Raw genomic sequence first — 13,849 nt, 5'->3', positions numbered from 1 at the left:
CCGGCGGGAAGTTCGTTTATGTTTGTTTATTTATTAAATGAACGAACATGAACAAGATTTTGAGTTCGTTTAATTAAATGAACGAACACGAACAAAGGGCTCGTTCGTTCATTTACGTTCGTGAACGTTCGATTAAATGTTTATTTATGTTCGTTCATTTATGTTCGAAGAGAGGGCAAGTTGAATATATTACCAAGATTATTGAAGTTGTTTGGATTTCAAGAAGATTGTTTTGTTGAACAAATTAAGTTTAAGACTTTATTATGTTCATATAGCTTATTTATGATTTATGTATGCTTTTATCGTATTCAAACAAATTAACTCTAAATTTGCAGGTTATATTAATGAATTTTAAGTTGTTATTCTTGTTGTTTATTTTTTTACATTTATTTGTTGTGTTTGAATAAGTTTGTTTTTTTGTATTTGTATTGTTCGTTTATTGTGTTAATTTATGTTCATTTACTATGTTCGTTCGTTTGCGTTCGTTTACGTTCGTTTATCATTTAAATGAACGAACATGAACAAAAAAAATTTTTGTTCGTTTATGTTCGTTTATTTATTAAATGAATGAACATGAATATTCCTTTGTTCGTTTTCAGGCCTACATTCAAGTTATAATTTGAAAAACTTTATCAATTCAAGTACTAATTTGTATAATAAACCTTTTTCAATATCATATTTTTTTTTACTTTTTGCTTTTCTGGAAAGTACTTTTAACTGTTATTCTGTTTGAAATTCGACACACCTTTTACGTTTATTATACACTTCGGTACGTGAATTTTATTTTATCTTGAATCAGTATTTAAATTTGAAAAATCTCGCACAAATCAAGTTCTTTCCGTGATAAAGGAATTATTGTTATTTTTTGATGATCCAAATTCGAGCATCATAGATGTCAAGGGTGTGAGCGTCCAATATCAAAGGATTGAGAGTAATATTTGAACAGATATTGTATTATACTTATCCCAAATTAATTCAAAAAATAAAAAAAAATAATTTGAAAATTCTCAAATTAATATTTGTGTTGATTTACATCTTAACAGACAATTAATTTGTTAGCGTGACACTGATCCAATGATGTAATGTTGTTATTAAGTGTAATGTGTTACAATAGTATTGATTGTTAAATATATCAACATTAGATATCAGTTTGATTTTTTTAAAAATTTAAGTACTAATTTGATTTTTTTTTTTGAAAACCAACGTTAAAAAAGTTATTATGTAACAACGTTCAAGAGATTGTAAATTAGGTGTACTTAAATATACTTAATTAATTTTGATCTAAAAATTAAAAGTTATAAATAATGTTAGTATTATAATCTAGGGTAACGTATACAAATGGTCCTCATGACTATAGAGTAATGCTTTATTAAGTCTACTTTAAAAGTTACAAATTGGTTATTTGATTATAGAATGTTACTTTGTTAAATCCCTCAACTATTAAAAGTTAGCAAATGATCGCCCGACAATTAATTATGTTTCAAACACATCCTTTTTCGTTTAAAAATTAGTGATTATCTAAGTTGGACGTTAACTTGATGGCTAAGATATGATAGTTGTTTGAGATATTAGGATCATATTTTATCATATAACATTTAGCATGTTAAAGTTTAGCTCATAATGCCATCAATTTTTTTAATGAAAAAGTACGAGTTTAGAACATAATGAATAGTCGGGTGATCATTTTGTAACTTTTAATAGTCGAAGGACTCAATAAATCAACATTCTATAGTCGGACGATCATTTTATAACTTTTAATAGTTGAGGAACTATTTTATCATACAGTAAAATGGAACCCCAAAGGCGATTGTTTATTATGATAAATCTTCTTATACTCTTCGATCTTGTAGACTTTCAATAGTCGGATGATCATTTTATAACTTTTAATAGTCGATGAACTATTTTATCATACAGACAGTAAAATGAAACCCCAAAGGTGATTGTTTATTATGATAAATCTTTCTTATACTCTTCGATCATGTAGACTTTCATTCAACGCAGCATAGATACATGAAATACATTTTCATGGGACGCCCGCACTCGGCACACACCACTTTCTCTTATATTCCGCCGTTGTTCCCCGGCAGGATAAGCCGAGTGCAGTGATGTTCGTCGGTGACCGCTTCCAAGTGTCCGCGGATCGCTGACACGAAACCGAGCTCTCGTGCGGTGTGCTCCCATTGCTCGAAGCTGTGAATGGCGTTTAGGGTTTTGTCTCCCTTAGCTCTGACCATCTGGCTCCCCGAAAAGAACACCGACCACCCCTGTTCACTGCCGTCGTATCCGAGCAACGTCATCACTTCCTGTTTTATGCAGTGGCGGATCCAGAAATTAAAGAATAGAGTCTAAAATTTTATTTTTTTTACTTAAAAATAATGGATATGTAAAAATTATATTTTTTTCTTTTTTCCTTAACACATTAAATTAAATTTAAACATTTTTCTAAAATAATGGGATGCATTTGGCCCCTATGAGGGCTTAGTGCATCTGCCACTGGTTTTATGACATCGGCTTCGCCGGTGATGATCCGTGTTGTGTTTTGGAGAATAACATGCTCTCCAGTCGTTTCCAGAAGAACCAGACATTGGTGTCTTCCCATGTGTGGCTGAGCTGTCTTTCGTTGATCAAACCGATTATCCTCTTCACTCGTTCCTTGGCGTTGTTTTTTCCGACGTAAACCATCTCTACGTCGATGCTGAGAACATGAGCAGTTTTTTTTGTTGCGGAAGTGAAGCTTTCGATCCATTCAATGTCTTCACCGCCATATAAACATACCACTTTCTCTTGTCTCATCTGATAAATCATGCAAGACCATAATAAAAACAATCAATAACTTGAATCAAAATACTTATCTATATATATATATATATATATAAAAGGATGTACCCCAGTTAAATAGGTTAGGTTCAAGCCCATCAATAAGTAGTTCGATGGTCCAAGACTCGGCCTTCCAAAGACTTGCTTCTTTCTCGGTAGTAAAAGGGAAGGCCGCATTTCCCCATATCCACAGCATGTTGAGTGCATTGAGGCATGTCACTTTTCCTTGCGGATCCAGTCTCACTACGATCGGCTTCTTAACGAAGTTCCATACTTTCCTGGTGTACTTAACGACGGCCGGTTCGATAGTCGAAGGGTGGCACACGGTGTACCACGGCATCATCGATTGCAGACCCGAAAACCTTTGCTGATAACCATCGTTCCAAGCCGAACCGTCCACGATCGGGAGCCATACGATCTCGTAGTTAACCTCGGAACCTCGTTCGTATTTGTAAACAGCATCCAGAACCTGGATCTCGTCTTGGATGATACCGAGGTCCGAAATCAGCAGTAAAACATGCTTTCTTCTAAGTATGTCGATATGAACCTTGGACTTGTTTGGACCTAAGAGTGAGGGTCTTCCTTGCTGAGTGAGAAAATTTTCAGGAGGATCTTCGAGTTGTGGAGTTGAGGCGTTCCGAATGTGTGTTTTAGGCCATCGTAAGCTTCTGTTTGCTTCTTCTCATCTGCAATATCGAGTATATTCGTGTCAGACACGTATCGAATATATAGAATTTTTTAATTCGATTTCGAGTACTGACCAATATGCTGGTAACAAAGATGTAATATCTTTTGAAGGTGTTCATGTATACTGCTGACTTTATGAGCCAAGCTTGATAGTTCCCAAGCCTCCGATGTCGATGTACTAAACCTAAAACTCACCAGAGAGAAAGAAAAAAAGATTCGATTTCGATTCCGAGTCAGGCATGTAGAAAATGTAACAATAAGATCGAGTTAACTCACTCATGTCTCATGCGGACAAGGCTGGTAATCTGCGCAGCACAAGCCACAACGCTTCGTATGGTCAAGTAAGCAGCGGTGGGGATATGAGCGATGGCAACCGACATTGGTGGCACATCGCTCGATATGTACTGAGAAGGTAGGTCGGTGAACTCAAAGATGCACTTGGTTACTTCCATCATTGCCTTGATGAGCTGGTGAAGTGCATCGAAATGGGGTTTCAGAGTGTGGGAATACTCTAACACGTCCGGTAGTTGTTTAAGGAGGGCAACCGATTTGGCCAGCGAATTCGTGGTGCAGAGCTGAAGAACCAGCCAGAATTCGCCAAAATTCACAGCGAAAGCCGCCAATGTTAGCACCACCTTCGCGTCCCATGAGTAGCTCGAAAGCGTGTTGAGAAGCACCATCGTCGTCGCATGAGCGTCGCCTCCGCCCGAGCACTTGCATGATATCTACAAACAACATTCACAAACAAGCTTCATCACGGTTGAAAAAAGAAAAGAAAGTGCGGTAAAAGGATACTTTAATGACTGTGATACTCGGAACCATGCACGTATAAACTACCTCGCAGGAGATCTTGTGGATGACATAAGCCAATCCATCAAGCATGCAATTTCCATCTATGGCAGCCGAGCTCGACTTATCATCAATGGCATCCATTTGCCCTTGTCCGCCCTACAATCAAGTTACAGATTAAACTACCAACTAAAAGTTATATGTTCAACGACATTAAAAATGGGAAAACTTAGAACTATATGTTGAGAGCATGATGATCGATGTTCGGAGTGAGATGACGCAGAACATTGTCGATGATTCGAAGAATAGGTTTGACGTCGATAAATCGACCGTCGGGCGAATGAATCGACTGAATTTGTTTCATCATCACACTGTCACTCGATCTCATCAGTTGCTCCTGTGAGTGTGACCCTTGGGTTGCCACATCTGGAATCATTTTGCCAAACGAAGGAATGGTTTTCTTTTAGCGATTGGTAGTTGTTTTGTGGCTTGTTTAACGAGCATTTGTTTAGGGTTTATATAGTGACGGGGTGATGGAATAAAAGCCCCCATTGAATTGGTATCTTGCCTTTGCTTGCGAAACGAGTCTTGGTAAAGCTAAAGGACCGTAGTTTTTAAAATGAAAAGAGAGTTTATCCAAGTAGCCATGATTATTCACGACAAATTAAAGATATCGGCGGCAGTAGCATGCATGGATCTGCCCTGGTCTTTCCAGCAAAAAGGTGTTTTAATGTTCGTGTTGTCATATCCAGCTGAGAGCTGAAGCTTAGCTTGACTTGGAATGAGGTTTAAAGAAAGCTACGTTAAAATTTCGGTAGAAAATACATTGGTTATGGTCCACTTGTGGTATATCATTAATCTATTTACGAAAATAAAAAATGAAAGTTTAGGTATTAAAATATATTAAAATTGATAGTTTACGGATTAAGTTTTTAATGAAGCCCAATGCAGTCACCGGAATACGTCTCTGTCCGTGCCAAAACTATCGATCATCGGCAACCTTCATCATCTTGATAGAACCTTCGCCGCTCCATCATCGGATTTGAGTAGAGAGTGTATTTTTTTTTTTTTTGAATTGTTAAATTTTATTGTACCGTCTTATTTTCATTATTTAGTTATTTTCATTATTTAGAGGCTAATTAAGAAAAATTGTTGTGTCTAAAGTAAGTAATTGTCTTTCTATATTATTGTTTTTTAAAATTAAAAAAGTTCATATTTGAACAATTGTTGGACTTTTGAAGGCATAAAATCTCCTAGACCCATTGCTCTTTCATACTGGATTGGGCCTAAATGAAGCCCAAAATATGAGCAATTTGTGTACCCATGGATCGGAACCGGTGTTAAAGAAAACCAATGGAGATCGAATGCTTAGGCTTTCAACTGTTAAAACAATAACCAAACGTTATCAAATTCTTGTATACATGGGCAATTTCCTTTTCTATGTTTAACGTTTGTCGTTATTTTAATATTTGTATCCCTTGTCACAACCTTTGAAGTTATTTTCCGAATTGATTTCAATTCTTCAATGTATATGATTAAGATTCAATTACATAATATAAAACAAAAAAGTTGTACATTTTTTTAAGATCGTGGGAGAAAGGATATATAAGTTAGGATATGCTTATACCCGATGTAAAACTAAGAGTTTTGCGTATTTTCAAGACCGTTGGATAAAAAAAATCAAATATTGAGAATAATTATTTGTTTTTTTCCAGTGAATATCTTCTTATTTCTTACTATTAATCTCAGCCTTTGATTTTTTCTTGTCCAACGATCTTAAAAAAATAGGAAATGGTACCTAAGGCCCTCGTACTTTCAAAAAAAAAACCAATGCGGCCCTTTCCTTTTTTTACACCTGATGTGGCCCTCCAAGTTAACAAAAAAATAACTTAATATGATCCTTTGACCAACGTTTTCCGTTGTTGACCAAGGGCTTCGTTACTTTGTACTGGTGTGGCACGTTAAGCATGCCAACATCCTATTTCTCTCTCAATCTGGCCCTCCAACTCAAGAAAATAACTCAATTTTGCCCTCCAACTCAAGAAAATAACTCAATTTGGCCCTCCTATTTGTTTCTCTTCTATTTTGGTCATTAAAATTTAAAAGTTTTCAATTTAATTGCTCAACTTTTGAATTGCTTAAGTTTTAATCATCATGATTTATTTTATTAATATTTATGTATGATGTAACATTTATGTATGATGCAACATTTTTTTCTTTTCAGCCAGAGATTTATTTTTTCTTTCATTATCAGATTCAGTGAATCCAGATTGAACTTGTAGAATTTTTTTTATTTTTGAAAAAACTGGGTATGAGCTACTTGATCGGGTTGAAAAAAAAAATCTTTGGTTGAAAAGGAAGACAAATTAAATGATAGGATAAAGGGGGAGAGTGGAGATTTCGAAATATATAAAGCATAGAGAATATCTTTTAATTTAATTATAATTTTGGGAATATTTTTTGTTTCAATATAATTTTTTAAAAATATTTAATTAATATTATTTTAATTATATATTAATAAAATAAGAATAATAAATGACACATCATACACAAATATTAATAAAATAAATCATGGTGATTAAAACAAGAGTAATTCAAAAGTTGAGTGATTAAATTGAAAAATTTTAAAGTTTAGTGAACAAAATAGAAGAGAAAAAATAAGAGGGCTAAATTGAGTTATTTTCTTGAGTTGGAAGACCATATTGGAAGGGAAAAAAAGGATTTTAGCATACTTAATCTGTCACGTCAGCACAAAGTAATGAAATCTTTGGTCAAAGATTTATATTGAGTTTTTTTTTTTTTTTTTACTTTGAGGGCCATATTGATTTTTTTAAAGTATGAGAGCCTTCAATACCCTTTTGCCTAAATAATATAAAACTATTAATTTTACATTGGGTGCAATTAGATAATGCCCCGTATTATATATATATATTTATTTATTTATTTATAAAAGTTATGATCAAATTATATAGTGTAAAACTAAAAAAATTTACACCTTTTTTACTTTTTTAGGATTATTGGAGGAGAGAAAATAAAAGACTGATATTAACTATTTGTTTTTTTTTTCAGTGAATATATCATCACTTACTATTGTTGATTTCAATTTTTATCATCCAACTATCCTAAAAAAGCTCTTAGTTTTACACTGGATGTAATTGAATCATGTTCGTTATGATCTAATTATATAGTTGATGATAAAAAAACAATGCACCACACGTCGATTTCTTCGTATAATCATGCTGTGATACGGAATCAGGATTTTAGTTTAGAGAATAAAATATAATTAGTAATAAAAAATATAAAATATAAAATCAAAATAAATTAAAACTTGAAAGTCTATAAAATTATTTATTTATATATATATTTTAATGATATAAAATTTAGGACGAAAGTAACCCTAGAACTATATGTAGTTCCTTCTCTGTTTTGATTTATCTATTTTTCTCATCACCAAAGCTCTAATTATTAAAAGTTATAAAATGATCTTCTAACAATAGGATGTCGCTTTGTCGAGTCTCTCGATTATTAAAAGTTATAAAATGATCATTTCACTATTCATTATGTTCCAAACTCGTCATTTTCTATTAAAAATTTATAACGATTTGAGTTGGACGTTAAATTGCTGACTGGATATAATAAAATTTGATCTCAGAATCTCAAAGGACTATCATATCTCAATCAACATGTTACCGTTAAGCTAAGATTATTGTTAATTTTTTAACGAAAAAATGACGAGTTTGGAACATAGTGAATATCCAGGTGACCATTTTGTAAATTTTAATAGTCAACGGACTCAACAAAGCAACATCCTATAGTCGAGAGATCATTTTGTAACTTTTGATAGTCGAATGACACAATAAAGTATCATCTTATAATCGGGGGACTCAATAAAGCAGTATATGTTATAAAAACTCTCAATTATTCGACAACGAACACTCAAATACTCTAAAGTCTCTGATGCTCGAACTTGGAACCTATTAGAATAACATTATTTTAACTACTGAGGTAGATAAGTTCGTATGTATTTATATTTTATATTATTTTTTGAACGTATTTTTCTATTCCGTATTATATTTTATATCATACTATATTTTTATGTTTAGGCGTTGGCCGCTGCATTCCACTGAAAGAATGCCCCTAGGTCCTACTACTGAATGTTTGTTTCTCAAGTTTTTCTTCTTTTTATTTGCCGTGCAGAGGGTATGAAAGCCATGAAACTAGGAAAGGTAGCCTAGGACAACTTAACCCCTTTTTTTCTCTTTTAAATATAATTATTAATCACGAATCAAACGATCTTAATGGTAAAATAATTGTTGTTATTTTTTGAGATATCGAATTCGATTACCATAAATATTAAGGGTATGAGCGTTCAATTTCAAATATTTTAAAGTTATATTTAAACAAATACTCTCATGTATTTAGCCCGGATTAATCAAAAAAATATAATTATTAATATTTAATAATTAATTATTATAAAATAAAATGTCGACACATATGTTTTCAAATTTAACAAAAAGAGGCAGAAATTCTAAAGTGAGAGGCAGTCAAGATATGGTGGAAAAGGTCATTCTTGGGGCAGGAATTGGAACTTTTATTGTTTTAAAATATTTTTCTTTTTTTTATGACTTGTATGATTAGGGTTCAAATAAAAGAATGGGTAAAGTATAGTAATGGTCACTAAACATTTCTAAAACTTTCATTTAGGTCCCCCAACTTTTAAAACTTGCAATACAGTCCCCTAACATTTATTCCGTTTGCAATATGGTCCCCCAACTTAAACCACTGTTAGAAAATTAGGGTAAATTATATAATCGATCATTAAACTTTTCAGACACTTGAATTTAGGTCTCCCAACTTTTAAAACTTGTAAAACAATCCTTAATTTCATTATAAACCCCAATTTCTAAAGTAATTCAATTTCATTCTAAACCATTGATTCTACTAAATCATAAATGATCATTGTATGAGAAAATTCAGGTGAATCATAAATGATCGCATTGTAAAGCACTGAAGGGTTAGGTACTCAAATCTGATAAAAAAATAGCATGCAAGAACATAGTGGTACTTAAATCATAATGCTCCAAATTAGCGTTCCGAATTTTATATAGTCAAAAGTTGAAGAAATGAGCAGAGTTTATGGGAAGTTGAAATACCGAATAGAGTGCTTCCATTTTGCTATTCGGGATGTTTAACCAATGCATATTGTTATTCAAAATTGATATAAATAGTTAAACAAACCTCAAATTTATATTGAAATAAATATTGTCAAATAGTAAATTCATGTTCAAAATTTCAAAACACCTTAATTTCATTCTAAACCCTAAATTCCAAAATAATTCAATTACATTCTAAACCTTAAATTGAAGTATTTTAGAATTTGGGGTTTAAAATTTAATTGAATTATTTTGGAATTTAGGGTTTATAATGAAATTGAATTACTTTAGAAATTGGGGTTTAGAATGAAATTGAGGACTATTTTACAAGTTTTAAAAGTTGGGAGACCTAAATTCAAGTGCCTAAAAAGTTCAATGACCGTTACCCTAATTTTCTAATAGTGGTTTAAGTTGAGGGACCATATTGCAAACGGAATAAATGTTGGTGGACTGTATTGCAAGTTTTAAAAGTTGAGAAACCTAAATGCAAGCTTCAAAAATATTCAGTGACTATTACTATACTTTACCCTAAAAGAATTTATGGGCAACAATCCCCACAAAATTTGGTCACCCAAATGCAATGATTGGGAGAACTTGGGACATCTTCCACCTTTTATCAGACCCTGAAATTTTTATATTTTTATTTACTTTTATTAATTTTAATTTTATTATATTACAATCATCATAAGTCGAATTCTCTATTATATAAAAGAATTCAAAAGTCATCGATAAAAAAAATTAAGTTTGATTTTTTTAAAAAAAAAAATAAGAACAACAATAATTTTTTATTTTTTTAAAATTTTAATAATATTTTTATTTATAACATGTTTTAATATTTAAAAAATTAAAAATTTAATTTTTATTTTTATTTTTATTGAAAAAATAAATAAATTTTAAGTTTTATAAAAAAAACTCTTAAACTTTTTAAAAAGCCAACTAAATTCATTTATTCCGTTATTATTTACAAATAAATTATCACATCAATTCTGAAATAATTAATGGCGAGTTTATATCGGTCAAAATAACTATATTAATTAGGCAGAGATAATTAGGGCACCCCCTACATTAACTTGAAATGATTAAAGAAATAAACACTTTGTTTTGGATTTAGTGTATGTGAGATAATTAGGGTGATAGCTCATAGGATTAGGGCACATGATGCACCACCAAAAGATGTGTATCAATCATTTGATCCACATTTTTATTAGCTATTACCACAACTTAATCACCCAAGCAAATTAATTACATTGCCTATTCAAAGCTTTCAAGTCATGTGAAATAAGCTATGATTTATTCTAAGTTAGATAACTTATAGGTTATATATATATATATATATAATCTGAGTTGTACGAATTAAATGGTCTCTGTAATAAATGTATTGTTGTTATTCTTGAGGACTTGGGTTTGAGCACCATAGATGTCAGAAATATGAGTATTCAATGTTAAAATGTTGAAAATTATATTTGAACATATATTATCTTGTACTTAACTCAAATTAATAAAAAAATAATCCGAGTTGCTTTGAAGAGCTGAGTCTAATTCAGGACAGAAATAATTGTTGCTGAGTAGAAAATTAGGTAGAACTATGTGTATTAATATTTAGGATAAATATCTAAATATAATTAAAAGTAGTAATTATGTATTTAGTACTTAAACTAGTAATTTTATCTGTTTTAATACTTATATTTTCAATTTTTTCAAAATCATACCTAAATACAGTTAAGTTTCAGTTAAGTTTCTTTATGGAAAATTACACCATTCACCACTCAACTATCTTCTCACTCCTATTTTGGTACTAATGTTTAAAAAATTCAATTTAACTACTAAACTTTCAAATTGCTCATATTTTAATCACTCTAATTTATTTTATTAATATTTTTTGTGACATAACATTTATTATTATTATTTTATTAATATAAATAAAAATAAGAGTGGTTAAGTTAGGAGTAATTTAAAATTTAAGTATTTAAATTAAAAAAATTAAACTTTAGTGACTAAATAGGAGGGAGAAGATAATTAAATGATTAATGATGCAATTACCTATAAAAAGGTGACACGTGCAGATCATCCATTAAGTTTTTAACAGCTAGATACTAAAACTAAATGTTAGATATAGTTTTGAAAACGTTAAAAATTTAAATAATAAAACAAATGAAAACTGATAATTTAAGTATTAAATGTGTGATTTATTCTTAAAATTATTTAAAAAAACAATATAAACGTTAATCCCACTTCCTAAATCGGCTGTGTGGGGTCAGCTTTAATGTTGTTGTTTTTTTTCTTAGAGGATTCTTCTTCACTAAACCAAAGAACTAGAAACAAAGAATTAAATAGCAACAAGTCCCACAGATCAATGTAATCCAAAGCATTGAAAAAACAAATAAAAGCCTGATTCTCCCTCCTCTCTTTCTCTTCAAGGCTCTTTTGTTCTCCTTCTTTTCCATATCTTAAAACCAGTCATGGCAACGAGAAGAACCTCTCAAGACACCTCCAAAAGGCACCTCCATTGGACCATAAAAGTCGGAACCGAAGAAAACCAAGCCCGGTCTTTCAAGTCCGAGGAGGAAGAGACCAACGGAAGAAGAACAGCTCTTAAAACCCATGCAATTTCCCTGCCGACACCGCGGAAGAAGAAGCTTCCTTCAGCCGCCTCGGTTTCCATCGCCAGGCTACGATCCGTCGTGTCGGATCTTCGGAGGAGCCGTTCGGGGCTGCTGTTCGGCCTCGGTTCACGATTGATCGGCACTCTCTTCGGTTACCGCCGTGGACACGTTCATTTCGCTTTGCAGAAAGAACCCAATTCCCCGCCGGCGTTCCTCGTCGAACTCGCCACGCCGATAAGCGGTCTGGTCCGAGAAATGGCGTCCGGGCTGGTCAGGATCGCCCTCGAGTGCGATAAACGCAGAGAAGGAGACCGTAACGTGAGGTTACTCGAAGAGACCGTTTGGAGAACGTATTGCAACGGAAAGAAATGCGGGTTCGCAACCAGAAGAGACACCGGAGCTAATGAACGTACAATTCTTAAAGCCGTGGAACCAATCTCCATGGGAGCCGGAGTTCTACCGGCGACCGAAGCCGAAGGTGGCGAACTCATGTACATGAGAGCCACGTTCGAGAGAATCGTGGGGTCGAGAGATTCTGAAGCTTTTTACATGATGAATCCCGACAGCAACGGTGCTCCTGAACTTAGTGTTTATTTGCTTAGAGTTTGATGCTTCCGCCATGGAAGATCTGAGAGCTAATCTTCTAGTTTCTGTTCAAGGTTTGCTTTGTAGGGGAGAAATCGGAAGCTTGGGTTATAATTTTACTAGTGGTTTGGGTTAGTTTAGGTGAGAGGAGGGAAATTACATTATAACATGTTGACGATGGTAGGTTGGGGTCTTAAAGCTGTGTATATGTATTGACTTTGTTTTTTTCTTCCATGTTTGATTGAGTAATGAAGCACTAAATTGATGTAATATATATTCGGGTAACTTACACGTTTTATAACGGCTAAATCTACGAGATAATGTGTTGGAATTATTTATTTCACGAGATAACGTTCTCCCAAGATTAATTGCTGAAGTAGGGCGAATTGCACAGTGTTGGCCGTAGGTCGCCATGCCTTCCAGGCGACCTACGACGTGGCAGCTTCAGACATCCCATGCACAACCCAACCCATAGGTCGCCATGCACTCCCAGCAACCTCCTAGGTCGCCATGCACTCTGGGCGACCAAGGAGGTCGCCATGCACGCCCGGCGACCTTGTCTCCTTGCATGGCCATGTGATATTTCTGCACGTCTCGCTCTATTGATGCAACACATGCATGAGGGAGCAAAGGGTTAAAGCTTGGTCGTCGGGCAGGAATCTCCCAGCTATGACATGCAGGGCGTGCAGAGGGTTAAAAGCTTGGTCGCCGGGCGTGCATGGCGACCTCCTTGGTCGCCCAGAGTGCATGGCGACCTAGGAGGTCGCTGGGAGTGCATGGCGACCTATGGGTTGGGTTGTGCATGCCACGTCGTAGGTCGCCCGAAAGGCATGGCGACCTACGGCCAACACTGTGTAATTCGCCCTACTTCAGCAATTAATCTTGGGAGAATGTTATCTCGTGAAATAAATAATTCCAACACATTATCTCATAGATTTAGCCGTTTTATAACTAATCAATTATTTTTAGTTTAATTTTTATTTCATTTTAGTACCCGTAATTAAAAATTTTAGTTTTTGTTTTATTTTAAGATCCGTTCAAAATTTAACATTAAGTTTTGAAAATATTAAAAGTTTAGGTACTAAACGCTATAAGTTTTCAATGACGGTTTACTAAGATGAAATGAAAACTAAATGCTATATATGATATTGAAAAAATTAAAAGTTTAAATACTAAAATGGGTCAAAACTGATATACTAAATATGTAATTTACCC

The 13,849-nt window shown here is 33.3% G+C and overlaps 1 protein-coding gene and 1 pseudogene across 1 annotated transcript; one reads left to right on the top strand and one right to left on the bottom strand.

Annotated features, from left to right (window-relative positions):
* Positions 1 to 1,966: 1,966 nt before the first annotated feature.
* On the bottom strand, positions 1,967 to 4,729 carry LOC120181377 (annotated as a pseudogene).
* A 7,120-nt stretch (positions 4,730 to 11,849) lies between these two features.
* On the top strand, positions 11,850 to 12,876 carry LOC120181293 (protein MIZU-KUSSEI 1-like). The gene has a single exon (XM_039186458.1). It carries the CDS (start codon positions 11,906 to 11,908, stop codon positions 12,656 to 12,658), a length of 753 nt encoding a protein of 250 aa, XP_039042389.1. The 5' UTR covers positions 11,850 to 11,905; the 3' UTR covers positions 12,659 to 12,876.
* Positions 12,877 to 13,849: the final 973 nt, after the last annotated feature.

The sequence above is a fragment of the Hibiscus syriacus genome, unplaced genomic scaffold (genome assembly GCF_006381635.1).
Source record: "Hibiscus syriacus cultivar Baekdansim isolate YM2019G1 unplaced genomic scaffold, ASM638163v2 tig00112523_pilon, whole genome shotgun sequence".
NCBI lineage: Eukaryota > Viridiplantae > Streptophyta > Magnoliopsida > Malvales > Malvaceae > Hibiscus > Hibiscus syriacus.
Note: the sequence above shows the minus strand (reverse complement) of the source record. Positions and strands in the feature narration are given on the sequence as shown.